Source organism: Pezoporus wallicus, unplaced genomic scaffold, assembly GCF_028554395.1.
Source record: "Pezoporus wallicus isolate ANWC-B61680 ecotype Strahan unplaced genomic scaffold, APGP_CSIRO_Pwel_v1 contig_8673, whole genome shotgun sequence".
NCBI classification, from domain to species: domain Eukaryota; kingdom Metazoa; phylum Chordata; class Aves; order Psittaciformes; family Psittacidae; genus Pezoporus; species Pezoporus wallicus.
Genome location: NW_026637196.1, coordinates 1,419,974 through 1,433,881, shown reverse-complemented (window position 1 = coordinate 1,433,881; position 13,908 = coordinate 1,419,974). Strand labels below are relative to the sequence as shown.

General features: G+C 46.5%; 1 protein-coding gene across 4 annotated transcripts in view; it reads left to right on the top strand.

Moving 5' to 3' along the window:
- Positions 1-13,167, top strand: part of TYRO3 (TYRO3 protein tyrosine kinase) — a 47,763-nt gene extending 34,596 nt beyond the window's left edge. For all 4 annotated transcript variants that reach the window (XM_057403969.1, XM_057403968.1, XM_057403971.1 and 1 more), the window contains 8 exons: positions 15-110; positions 1,997-2,077; positions 3,779-3,871; positions 4,571-4,692; positions 4,993-5,102; positions 6,501-6,660; positions 8,041-8,177; positions 10,721-13,167. In XM_057403969.1, the coding sequence (XP_057259952.1) occupies positions 15-110; positions 1,997-2,077; positions 3,779-3,871; positions 4,571-4,692; positions 4,993-5,102; positions 6,501-6,660; positions 8,041-8,177; positions 10,721-11,096 (1,175 nt within the window). In that variant the 3' untranslated portion in view covers positions 11,097-13,167. The remainder of the gene's footprint in view (positions 1-14; positions 111-1,996; positions 2,078-3,778; positions 3,872-4,570; positions 4,693-4,992; positions 5,103-6,500; positions 6,661-8,040; positions 8,178-10,720) is intronic.
- The last annotated feature ends 741 nt before the right edge of the window (positions 13,168-13,908 follow it).

Below are 13,908 nucleotides of genomic sequence, written 5' to 3'. Positions count from 1 at the left end.
TTGCTTTTTTCCAGTGGAGAGTGTAGGGATCAGTGACGAGCTGAAGACGAAACTCAAAGATGTTCTAATCCAGGAACAGCAGTTCACCTTGGGAAGAATGTTGGGCAAGGGTAAGAACCAAAACTGAACAAGTCTTCACATTGGAAGTCCCACATGTGTTACCTTTACTGTTGAGCAGGGATAAGCAATTATTAAGCAGCTTGTTTTATGTCCCTCTGCTTGTAGATGTCAGTTTAAATGGAACTTTCCCTTCCACAGAGATAAAACCTTTCAAAGGTTTAGCGTAACTAAGAGGATATTGGCTAAGCCATTCCTATAATACTGCTCTACGGAGTCATGAACTGTAGTCTGTGCTCAGCTTTCCAAAGTACTATTGATTCACTGGTGTGTGAATCTCAGAGATTTAAACAAAGGGATATTCAATTAAACTTCTGCTCTTTCTAGTAACAAAGTGGTGCTACAGAATTCCTTCCACTTAAGTGAGCATGCATCAAGTATTAAATGGGCTGAGACAATACAGAGACAGAGGTGATCTACCTCAAACACTCCAACCTCTCATAAAGTATGTTGATTCAGCTATTCTCAATACCTGGGGTGGTTTGACTGTAGATTTTAGTTTGGGCTCTTAGAGAGGCCCCTTTGGAACATTTATCCTCATTAGTTCAGGTCCTTAGGAGCATTTCTGACTGTGGGTGTCCATCTGGATGTCCCGCACAGGTGCTTCATCCATTTCCTTGAGGTTTTCAGCTCAGGAGGGATGGGCAGAGTAAAGGTGGGGATGCTTCTCATTTTGCTTTAGCTAAAAGATTTGCTGAGAAACCCTGTGAGGAAAGATGGTTTTGAATTTAGATTTCCCAAATGGCAGGCAGGCCAATGTGATAACTGTTGTATCATCCTTCCCTGTTTCTCAGTCTGAAGGCAATCTCTGGAAATAAGTGAAAACATGTAATGGTAAAGCCGGTAACTAAGAGGGGAGCATAAGTCAGGGGTTATAAGCAAAAGGAAGCTAAAGTGTTTGGCTTCCTTCTTCTTTATAAGCAGTTTCATTGCAGTTTTCTTTGACCCTTTCCCACTGAGAGCATTCTTTTGCTCCATCCCTCCTAGAACAAATGCATTTCTTTCAGAGCAGGAAGATGACCTTCCTGCAGAAGTGGTCTCGGAGGGCTTAACAATGCTAAGTAATCAAACAGCTGTTTCATCTATGTCAGCTTTTGGCCAGTTTCTGGGATCCTGCTTCAGCCCTTCTGGGTTCTGGGCTGTCCCCATGACAGGTAGCTGGAAATTGGCTGCAGTGAGGCCCCTGGGATGGCCTTGGTGGGAGGCTGCAGCTGGCGGGATCTGGCCTGTGTTGTCAGCCCTGTTCCCTCAATCCCATGCTTAGCATACAGGTTCTAATATAGCATAGCTGCATTGCCTTGGGCTCTGCTGACTCTACAGCTGAGAAATAGCTCCATAATACAGAAGCAGCACAGAAGAGCCTTCGCTCCTTCCAGTTTTCCTCTTTTGTGGTCAGATCCACTGCTCTTGGTTATTGTGAAATAGGCATGCGCCATGCAGTAGTGAAGGACACTGCTGAAAGGCTAATGGAAAGATAATGCTTTCAGGGTAAGTGTCCCGAGTGCCATGGTTTGCTTCCCTCTTTTCAGTACTAGAGTTCCTCATACTACTGCTTTTTTGGTGGGGTAAGCAGTTACAAAATTAGGAAGAGCAAATCTGGCATCATCCATCTGATACGGGATTGCCTTCTTTCCCTCTTGTTTTCTTCTGTTTTCTGGACTGCTAGCACAGTGACCTCTGTTTACTGGTAGTGATACCTCTTGTAGGTATACATAGGCTGAAAGCTGCTGGTTGGAACTGCAGAATACAAAATGAAGCTGGTAGCTGTGTTTCCTATGGTTATTCAGCTTTGCCAGTGACCCTTGGAGTGACCCTGCTGTGAATCATACTTTCTTTACAAGAAGCTGTTTCCTCATTGCCTGCTCTGGTCACTTCACAGGGGAGTTTGGATCAGTTCGAGAGGCACTACTGAAGCTAGATGATGGCTCTTTCCAGAAAGTGGCAGTGAAGATGCTGAAAGGTAAGTGGGAGCAGAGCTACCTGAAGTACTTAAGAGAAGAGAGCTTGGAAGGATTAAATGCTATCTGTCCTATCCTCCAGGAAACATCCCCCAATGCTCTTTACTCCTCTCTGAGCTTCCCACTCAACCACTCTACCCATGTTGTCTTCTATCCCTTTCATGTCAGTCTTGTAGCAGAAGCTTTTCAGAGAATGACCTATACCACCTTAGTTGCTTGTATGGCACCTAGCATGTGGTGAGTGCAACCGAAACCAAATCATAGCTACAGCTTCTGTGCATAGAGAATCTTGTTTAGTTGCTTGATTCAACACAACACTACATCACATGGCATAGACAGCTCAGAGAGGTCTGCTTTGCCCCATTAATTCAGCAGTGAAAGACAGCATTCCTCCAAGCATATATCCTAGAATAAACAGAAGAGTGTTTGGGCTGAATGCAGTGACAGGCTAACTCATCTTAGTCAAGCATATTTGAATAAATAGTCTAACTCCCTTCTGATTTGTCATTTGTTGAGTGTACACAACTAACACGTTCATCAGGCAGAAGTCTAACAAGAAAAGCAATTAATAGACAGATATAAGTCAAAGCAAGTATGTGTATATATGTATGTGTATATATATTAACCTATGTTATTTCACCCCTGTTGCCTGTAAAGCAGAAATGAACTGTGGCTGACTTAAAGCAGAGTCATACTCACTTATCTCTGGAGCTGAGTTTGGCTGCCACAGAATACCAGCTTATACTAAATATCCTAGTACCACATTAGTGTAAGTTGCATCACCAGTTTCAACAGTGATTCTAATCAGTTTGCGAGCTTTTGTGTAGTCACACTGTCTACCTTCAGGCATGTAACTTGGAAACTGTCACCCTCCAGGAGCACCTTCCTCCTCCATTGACTGTCAAAAGGGAATCTACCTTTCTCTTCTTAATCATATTTAAATTACTTGCCTAAAGCAGATAATGTGAATACTCCCCTACAGATCTGAGTGTGATCTTGCAGCAGGACTGGAGGATTCCTGCTAAATTCAACAGCAGCAGTGGGCGAAGTAGTCCACTGAGTTAATTCTTTATTATAGTGATATAATTCCATAAATCTGGAGCAATAGCAGTGAGAAATAATTTACTGCAGCTTTATGCTGATGTATGTCACTGCTGAATTAGGTCCAAGCTCTCCAGCAGTGTGGGGTTTTAAATCTTAGCTCTAGCACTTCAGAAGACTCAGCTGTGCTAAGAGACATAAAAGCATAGATCTTTCATGCCATCCTTATGAGAGATGAGGTGGGGTCTGCCGTGCCAGCCAGGGGCTCCAGGCCATCTCCTCAGTTTCAACAGTCTCTTTTATTTTCTATGATGTCTCCCTCACATTGCAGTTTAAGTTCTTTTAGCTAATTAGTTTCTTACATCTTTAACCCACACATGCTCTGCATGGCTTCCAAGGGAAGCTGTCCCTGAGAAAAGAGCTTCTAATCAGCAGGTCCTTATTCTGCTAAGAACCAGTTTACCAGATGTCTCTGGTGTGTGCTTACCGCTCCCATCCCAGGAGAAAGTGTCAGGCTCTGCTTTGTTGTAAACGGGCTCATCCAGCTGTAGGTCTGAGAGGATGAGCTGTGCCACAAAGAGCAAGCCTCTGATAATCATTATGTGTAAAGTCCCTTGGAGCCACCTACAAAGGAAGCAAACTTACAGTGACTTTCTTCCCAGCGGATATCTTCACCTCGACTGACATTGAGGAGTTCCTGCGAGAGGCTGCCTGTATGAAGGAGTTTGACCACCCCCATGTCACTAAACTGATCGGTAAGGAGGCACTGCTGCTTGTGCCACAGAGCACCTCCTCTTCCTTCACAGCCTCACACACTCACCCTCACTGCTGTACAACAGCAGTGCTAGTGCAGCCGCCTCTGTGCTGCCTGGAGTCTTGCATGCACCAGCACTCTTCTTGGGCCCAGAGGGAGTTGGAGTGTGTGTAAGTGCTCACGACGCTTGCCCTCATACACCAGTAGTAAGCATCTCTTCAGCTATTTCTTTGATCTTGCAAGCATTACCTGGGCTGGCTGAGGTGTGTCCAAACTGCTGTGAATTGTGGACAGATGGGTTGGTAGACATATAGAGTGAATGGAGATTGTGCGTTCCAAAGTAAGGGACCAAGACATCTGTTTGTGGGTGGGCACTATGGAATAGACAATATACAGAATGTGGAGATTGCTCTGCAGAGACTGAGGTTTGGGGCTGGCTGGTCTGGAGTGATCCTAGAAACACTTATAGCTGGTCCTGCTGGGAGAGCAGAGAGGCAGTGCTGCCTCTGTAAACAGGGTTAGAGGTATCTTAACACCTCCTGGCATGAAGCCATGCAGAGAAGCTTGGAGCATGGAACCCACGCACCAAAACTGTGCATTTTCCTCCGGATTTCTAGGAGAAAAGGCACAGCAGCCTGTGAGATCCCCCTTAAGACTGATGTGTTTGCTAAAACCCCTTTGCTATGTGTGTCCTGATTAGGAGTCAGTCTGCGGAGCCGTCCCAAGGGCCGTCTCCCAATTCCCATGGTGATCCTGCCCTTCATGAAGCATGGGGACCTTCATGCTTTTCTGCTGATGTCACGGATTGGGGAAAACCCTTTTGTAAGTGTTTTACTTTAGAATTCCTTCTGGGAGGGTATGGATTTTCAGAGAATCTGCTCAGATCTGTTCAGGGTTGGTCCCCCCAAGGCATTGCCATTTGGCTGGATTTTAATAGCAGAGAAAGCTGTGAGATGCGATGTTGCAGTATTTCATTCCATGCATGTTGAGGACCAACTCTTCCATTCCATCCCCTCCCTGTTTCCCCCATCCCTGCTCAGTCAGCCAGCAGAAAACCTTGCAGTTTTGCCATACATGCTTGCAAGTTTCCAGGAAGAGAACTTGAACTGTTCTTTCTTTCAGAACTTGCCTGTTCAGACACTGCTCAAGTTCATGATTGATATTGCCAGCGGGATGGAGTACTTGAGCTCAAAAAACTTCATACACAGGGACCTTGCAGCTCGGAACTGCATGTAAGTGATCCACGTAAGGACCAGAGTGGGTGAGAGAGGGATGGGAAGCCTTTTGTGTGACAGAAGTGGAGGCGGGTCCCATCCAAGGATGGTGGTCCTTGCATTTAAGTGACCATGGGCATAGGGGAGCCATGGCCATGGGGGTAGGGGTGTGTGTGGGCAGTGCTGGGAGCACAGTGATCCCCGCAGTCCCACTGAGCTTCCAAGTAGACCCTATTTATAAGGAACTTTGCCATCATGTTCTGCACATACAGTTTCATAGAGTTGCACAATTGTCACTAGTCACTCAAATGACTGTGTCAGCATGGGCTATTTGTTCCACAATATAATGTAGCCAAGAGGAGAGAAGGGGTTTGGGTGTGTTAGGAGAAAGGGACTTTCACTGTAGCCTGGAGTCTGTATTTCTTGTATCTATTTTGAGACTTGATTATCACAATATAAGAAATGTAGCATTTCCCTGAAAGCCTGTGGAGAATGCCTTTAGAAATAATTGCAGGGTGAATACACTGTATGATCCCACATTGCTGTTCTTGTCCCCAAACTGCCTTGCCTGCTTCGAAGGGAAGAAAAGTCCTTTTCTTATCCTTTGCACTCTGCTCCTCTGAGAACAGAGTAGAGAATTGTCAAACAGAAATCTGCCTCTGAACAAAACCACGACAACGGGCAAAATCCTCAGTGAGGCACAGATTTCCAAAGGCATTTGAATTCCCAGATGCACAGACAGGAGCCTGGTGTTCACAATGAAGAACGATGGGTTAGCCTGCTTTGGCATTTACCAGAAACCCATACTGATTTCCTATTTTCAAACATCTAGAAAATACAAACTTCCTCCAGAGGAAGCTGAATGCCTGTTTCAGCGTATCTTCTGGGGAAAGCAGGGAGTCCTTTATGAGGCCTGGGAGCAGGAAGCCTTTGTGGGCTTTACTTGCACCGTGTGTCTAGGTTTAAGTAGTGACAGAGCAATTTAGACGATTAGCCAGGCCTGGAGACAAGATGTGGCAGATATAGTTTGAGCAGTTGTAGCAGCCAGTCTAGGCAAGCACCCTGTGGTGCTTGATTGCCTATATACAGTGCATGCCTTAGTGACAGCAGTGAGCGCTGCAGGTGTCCTCTGGCAATCCTTGATACTATAGAAAGTACCTTTGCATAACAGAGTAGACCATCTGAGCATAGCCATTTCCTTGCCTCCTTAGTCCTCATTATCTCCCTGTTAGTCCCAAGGAACTGATTTGAGGCCACTAAACTACTTCACATTGGTCATCAAGTAGATGAAGTCATTATCCTTCTGGGTAACACTTGGTGATCTGTATACCTCAGTTCCCTGGACATAACAGGGCTCTGTGTTTCGCCTGAGGTGGCCTCTAAATGCTTTCCTCAGTGATGGAAACTTTCCCTTAGGTTGGATGAGAACATGAACGTGAGTGTTGCAGACTTTGGGCTGTCTAAGAAGATCTACAGCGGAGACTACTACCGCCAGGGCTGTGCCTCCAAGCTGCCAGTGAAGTGGCTTGCTCTGGAAAGCCTGGCAGACAATCTGTACACAACACACAGCGATGTGGTGAGTTTTGCTCTGGTGCGTCTGGGAATCACTTGTATTCCTGCTGAAGTGGAGGAATCCTTCTGTGTTCATTGAAGGTGGAAAAGGCCCTGGTGACGGGAAGGGGAGTTTGCCTTGTGTTTGAGGAACAGTGCTACCCGTCTTGGGTGTCAGAACTCAAGACTAAAAATACATGCAAGTGGTTTATGGCAGAAGTCATGAACCTTTTTCCTCTTGTTCTTTGGTCCTTCATTTTTCAGTGCTTATCCCCATGCTCTCATTCACGTTTCTCCATCTCCTTTTCCTCTCTCTTTATGCAGTCTCTTTCTTACTCTTATTCCCTTTCCTTTCTCTTCTGTGTAAAAATTTGAAGGTGACATTTGCAATGCCTTAACCCACACACTCATGTGCAAGTGCAGCAAAGGTGCACTCTATCCTACAGAAGGTATTGGTGGAAGTTCATAGACTGCGAATATATCAGTGATTAGACATCCCCCTATAACTTCTCCCCAAGGAGTGAGGCTGAACCCATTCATCTGGAATTTTTGCTTCCTTTCCCTTTTTTCATTTGGGGTTGTGTTTGTTTGGTTTTGAGGTTTTTTTTTGATTTTGGGTTTTAGTTCTGATCCCTTCTCCCCTCTTCCTTGCTGCCTTTTGGTCCGGCTTCACACTAGTTTTGTCCTTTAGGCCTATAGACTTGCCTTCCCAGTTATCCCTGTCACAGTGTCTCTGAAGAGCTCACCAAGAGTACCTTGTAACTTGGCTGCTCTGTTGCCCAGTGATTTCTGCAACCACTGTGGACAGTGTTAAGTGACTGGTGATTGCTAGCTCAGCCAGTTCACTGTAGACACTGGACAGGCTTTTGCTTATGAAAATAACCATTTTTTTTGCACCTAGAAAACCTCGTGACTTAGTTTAGATGTACAACTGTTGCAGTGTAGAGGACAAATGAACATGAGCCATATGTGGTTTGTTCCTTGACCTGCTTATTGCCTAAACTGCTTTCATTTGTGCCTGTACACTTCCAGTAACTCAGAATCTGGCTCAATGAATTAAACTGACCTGTGAGCCCCAGACCAGATCTTCTTACAGCCGGGAACCACAAAACTGATAGCTTAAGAACCATGAGATGCTTGGGAGAGGTCTGCAGGTGGAAGACTGCAGTAACTCCCAAATCTTCCTGTGCTCCACTGCAGGATAGGGCCAGGCAGAGCCTTCAGCTGTCTCCCAACATGATGTGTCATTTCTTTGTTTTCTAGCTAGAGATAGTCCTTGCATCACTGCTGCTCACATAACATTACCCCAGGCTGGGAGGGTTGGCACAGCCTGAGCACACTGAAGCGTCAGCCCAGCGAGCCAGGGACTGTCTGTTCACTTGTTCTGTGTGCTGTTCCCTTGCAGTGGGCGTTCGGGGTGACCATGTGGGAGATCGTGACCCGAGGGCAAACCCCTTATGCTGGCATTGAGAATGCAGAAATCTACAACTACCTCATCAGCGGGAACAGGCTCAAGCAGCCGCCGGAGTGCCTGGAAGATGTGTGAGTACTTCCTTGCCCTGCTGACATATGATTCCTTGAGAAGCTTGGCTCGCTGGAAGGAAACAGGGGCAGCTGGCTGGGATGCTGATCTGAATCCATCCCCTTTCCAGTACACAGAGGCATTCACTAGAAAGTCTCTGGGTTAGCTACCAGATACGCTCTGCTGGCAGAGCTCCCTGGAACCTGTGGTAGCTGCACAAGCAGCTAACTTGGCTCAAGGGTTTGAACAGTGTCAACATAAGCATCTCTTGGCTTTGTGGGAACTGTAAGTGTATTTCCAGAAACGCATTGCTCCCTACCTTCTCAGGCCAGTATCTGAGAAAGGAGATGAGTTCACAGCACACTCTGAAGGCTGAATAGAAGAGCAATCTAGCAAGATGACAAGGAAGCTGGATTGCAGAGGCAGTGGCCTCATGGACAACATGCAATCCTCTTTTCTTCCTCTTCCCTCCTGCTCTGATATTAGGTGGATTATTTCTTGCAGTTTCCTTTCTCCTGCATTTTTCCACATAGGGAATAATCTGTACTCTTGCCATTAAAGCTGTACACTTTCATCTTCTCAGCAGTTCATTTTAACTCCTCCTTATTTTTAAATGAAAACATTGTTACACCACTGCTTAAATACGTTAAGTATCTGCAGCTTGACTGCTGTCAGTAGCTTTGGTTGCAAGTTGCGGAGCTTATGGCCATAGGATGTTATAGATGCCAAAAGGAGAGGAGAGGTTAAAAAGCCTGACAGGCATTGAAAGAAAATCCATCAAAGACTACTGAAAATGTACAGCCTTCATTTTGAGAGGCCCTTGAGCTACAGGTTACTGAGACCTGAGAGAATATACCAGAAAGATCTCACTATAGTGTTCACACTCAGGTTATGTGCTTTCTCTGAGTGTATGATACTGGCCCCTGTCAGAGGCAGGGTACTGGGACAAATGGACTGTTTGTCTTGATTTATTACAGCCAGTCGTTTTCTGCCTTTTTTTCAAATGAATTTCTGCTGTTTGCCAGTGAGGATAAAAGAAAATAGTGCCACCGAATAGCAAGTTTTCATGTTATCCGGAGCATTTAGAATTATTTCTACTGTTTGTGAGGGATGTAAATCAGGATTAAGATGACTGAACCGTAGAAGCTTTCTGTAAAACTAGTGTGAGATCAAAACCAATCTTGTAGAGCTGATAGCAAGCAAGGGACACAACAAGTAAAATAAAAGCCATCATGAAATGCTTTATTTCCAAGTAAAGGCCATATCAGATTTTTCCCGTTTACAAGTTTAACTGAGGTTCATTTGTGTGCGGTGTTTTTCAGTGCCAGCACTGTGCTTTGTTCCTGCTCCCTGTGGAACTGGCAACAATAATGCCATAGGAACGCAGCTGCCAGTCTTGTGGGTGATGCACAAAGAGGAGGAGGACAATGGCTCCGGCTGTGCTCCAGCCTAGTGGGCTCCGGAGGAAAGCCAGCCAGTGCAGGGGAGCAGAGCTCCTCACCCCTTGCCCAGCACAGAGCCAGCAACATTCTATGGAAAGACTTTATCAGGGCCTGTTACAATAGGACAAGGGGTGATGGTTTAAATTAAAGAGGGGATATTCACACTGGGTGTGAGGACAACATTCTTTACAATGAGGGTGGTAAAATCCTGGCACGGATTGCCCAGGGGAGCGGTGGATGCACCATCCTTGGACGTGGTTCTGGGCAGCCTGAGCTAGTTGAAGATGTCCCTGCTCATTTCATGGGAGTTGGACTAGATGACTTTTGAAGGTCCCTTCCAAACCAAACCATTTTATGGTTCTATAGTTCTATCTCCTCACACTGGCCCTCAGGCAACCAGAGCTGAGGTGATGGGTGTTTAACCGCAGGAGAAACGCTGCAGGACAGGAGCTAAGGCTGCTAACATCACTGAACACATCTGCATCGGCATGGTGCCTTTATAGTAGAAAGGCCATTTCAGCACCCCTCTTCCAGCCGTGAAGCTGTGGTCTGTTCCTCCACAGCCCTCCACTGTGCCTTTTTCCAGTCTCACTGTCAACCTGTTGGGAAGCAACACTGGCACTGGGAGCACTGAGCTAACACGATGTGAAAAATAATACTCTGGAAATAACTCGCACCTCCCACAGTTGGATCCCTGTTTTGTTTCTTCCTGTGTTTCATTTGCTTTTGAGCTACAGTTTGGAGGGATGGATTCAGCCACAGCAGAGATTCTTCAGGATGGGGGTTTTGTGAATAAATTCAAAAGCTATTGCCAAATGGTGTCGCACTCATGGTCCTCTTCTAGCTCTCCTCCAGAGATGGTAGAATGGGGTTTTATCAAGAAGCTCAGCATCCTTTGGCAGGGCTTTGGGTTTTTTTGTTACTGTCTAAATAATAATTTTGACCAAAATGAGAATGGGAAGGAACAAAGAATTATGTGCTGTCACCTGTGCAAGGCCAAAGCAGATAGGGTTTGGGGAAAGTGTCTGTGTTTCTAAAGATGAACTGTGCAGCACCCCTGTTCGGAGGTGCAGGGGTGGCTGCTCTGCTTCTCACTGCTCTTGTTGCCTTCTATTTTGCAGCTATGATCTCATGTGCAGATGCTGGCATCCTGAGCCCAAGCTACGCCCCAGCTTTGGAGTGCTCCGGTCCCAGCTGGAAATGATTCGGGGGAGGATGTCCATACTCTCCTCCAGTCAAGATCCTCTCTATGTCAATATTGGGAAGGACAAAGAGGCGTCTGCAAGTGACCCTGCCCTGCATGCCTCCTTTGGGAACACGGACGGTGAAGAGACCATTGCTGGGGCAGCTGCTGCTGTCACAAGTGACTATCGCTACATCATGAGCCCCTTGTGCCTTGGAGATGATGCCGAGGGTGAAAGGCATCCAGATGGGCAGGAAGGGGAGGACAAAAGCCTTCTGTATGAGCTGGAGACAGAGGGAGAGAAAAGTTGTTAGCCTGTACATAGCAGTGACACTGCTTCCCTGGGACGGGATGTGGTGCTGTGTTACCTGGGGCTCTGATGCCAGATCTGGAATGGCTTTGAACAGCAGTGGCCAGAGCTCTTGGGCAGCTTCTGTAGCTTTCACCCCCTGTGTGGGCTGCAGTGGTGGATGGCACGGAAGGACCGAAACCCCAACAGCACCTTGGATTTGGGGGAGGAGGGCGGTAGGGTTGCAGGTTGATTGCATCCCACTGGAAGGAGCTCAAAGCTAAGGTGGGCAGAGTGTGTGCTCTGCTCCTCACTGACTGCTGGATCAGAGCTGAGTACACCTTCTGTTCAGTCCGTGCTCGCTCTTGTGTAGATGTTGTCTTCAATCCTGGCTGCGTGACTTCGGGACTGGTACTTCTGAAAACACTAATGGGTATTTACACTCATTCAGGACAAGAGGGCAGAATTCCCCTTGCGTTCACTCAGCAGTACTGCCGAGACCTGTACTGCCGAGACTTGTTGCCTACCTCAGTGGTTCTCAAACTGATCTGCGGATCTGCTTCCACCCCATACCGAATTTGAACATCTGGTTTATTTCATGCAGTGACGGTTGCTGCTCCCTCAGTCTGGGGCTCTTTTAAGAGTTTCAGACACTTTGATGAGCGATGAAATTATAAAAAATGAAAATGCAGCATCCCTCTTCGCCCCACGTACCTCTTTTATGTCTTTCTTTTTCTTCTGTTTGATGCCAATTCAGGCCTGACCAGACTTGCAGCTGGCATTAAAATGGGAAGGGAAGGAAAGCAGCTGGCATGTGTGAGGGCAGAATCCAACTTCAAAGGGATGGAAAGGAAAGGCTGTAGAGAAGACTTAGCAGAATGGGGAAACAGTGCTAATTAATGTTAAGTACTGCCCTCCAGGAGAGGAAGGAGACAGCTCAGATGATGCAGAATGGCAGGATTGCTTTAGGTTAAGCCGGAGCAGGATTCAGCATTTGCTTTTAAATAGGGTTCCTTTAATCTCTATCAGTCCTATGACTTTTTCAAACCAAGTGCTGTAGCTGCTGCAGTAAAGCTGTGAAATCGGTGTTGGGAAGGTGTGTGAGCCGGAGGGAAGGGACCAACGGGGAGATCTCTTTCCGAAGAGAGAGTCCTCATGATGAAAAAGCTTGAGAACCACTGGCCTTCCTGTTTAGGAGGTCTTCTGGCACGCTGTAAAAGTCACATCAGAACATAAACTAGTATCACTGCAGCCTTCCAGACAGGGCAAAATGAATGGTTTTGCTCTCCGCGTTTGGTTTTGTTTTCCAATCAGCATGTCTGACTCACTATAACTGCAAATGCTTGTGTGGTTTTTAATAATTTAATATTTTACTGTAAATCAGCATTTGTTTTGTGCAGTGGTTCCCAGAAAGGCAGCGCAGTTACATCTTACTCTACTTATCCAAAATATTTGCTAGATCTTCATTTCTTTTCTTTCCAGTGCGCTGAAAACTCAGCAGTATCACAAGACTTGGGATTCCACATTGCTCCTCCTCAGAAACAAATACCACAAATGTCATCATTTGCTGAGCTGGCAAAGATGGGACCAATAAGTCTAATGAGACTGCAGACTTGGTATCAGAACCCTCCACCCTTTGATGTCCAGTATTTGCTTATTGTAAATTTTGGGGCTAACTACAAAATTCAGGTCCAGTTTCAGCCCTTAGTGAGAACACTTCCTAGGGAAGGGAAATTTCAGCTGGGGGCTTGGGCATGGGGCCTTTCTGTAAAGTTTCCTACTGACCAGCAATGTCCTACAGATGTCTCCAGAAGTTCAGTGCGGTTTCTAAGCTGGAGATACAAACTGCACCATCTTATGCCCCAGGCAGCACAGGGTTTTCTCTTCATTTAGGTGGAATGGTGTAAATGCAGGTGAGAAGATAACACCTAACAAAGGGTAACAGAAACCTGTGCGGTGCAGGTTATGGCGAGGGCAGAAGGTTATGCTCCCTGCAGCTGCCTGGGGAGTGCAGATGTACATAGAGACTCTAACTTTGGGAAGCATGTCTTTAGTTTTTATGCATTTTTTAATAATAAAACATGTACTGTGTCTGAGTCCCAGCCTCTTACCTGTGGCAGAGTTTGCGGAGTTCAGTTAATGGGTGGGAGCACAGTGAATCTGACAGCCCCAGCTGAAAACCATCACCAAGCACAATGAAGTTACTTCTTGGAGGCAGAGAACATGTTTGGCCTCTGCAAATGGCAGTTACTCTGCATTGCTCCAACCTTGAGACTGTGAAGGCTGAAATGTGATGGGTGCGGACCAGTGGTTCCACAAAGAGGTGGGCTCTGCAGCCACCACTATATAGGGGCCTGGGGAGAAGCCCTTATTGGTATGTGCTGCACCATACCTGGGAATGCAAAGCCTCTGCACCAGTTCCTCCCTGAAGACTGGCCTGCACCTACCAAACCACTGGCAGTGCTCTCTGTGGAGGAGAGGTTTGGAGGCGGTGGGTAAAATTCAGCTGCTGAGTCAAATGTTCCAAGCACAACATAAAAGAGCCCCTGGATTCCCAGCTCAGAGAAGAAAAGGTGTACCTCACGCTTTTATTCTTCATCAGCAAACAGCACGTTGCACGCCCTCTGCCTGCCAGCTCACACAGAGAGGAAGAGTGATGGTAAACGGTACAAGCGCTCACCCCCCATCTGCAATGCAGGAAAAACGACTTCCGAAGCGCAAAGCGGCTGATTTAGTTAATATTTTAAGGTTCCGTTGCCCAGTGATGTCCCTTGGATCCGTTCAGATGATGATTTAATCCTGTTGCACGCAAGCCTGGTCAGGTCAGGTACAAATTA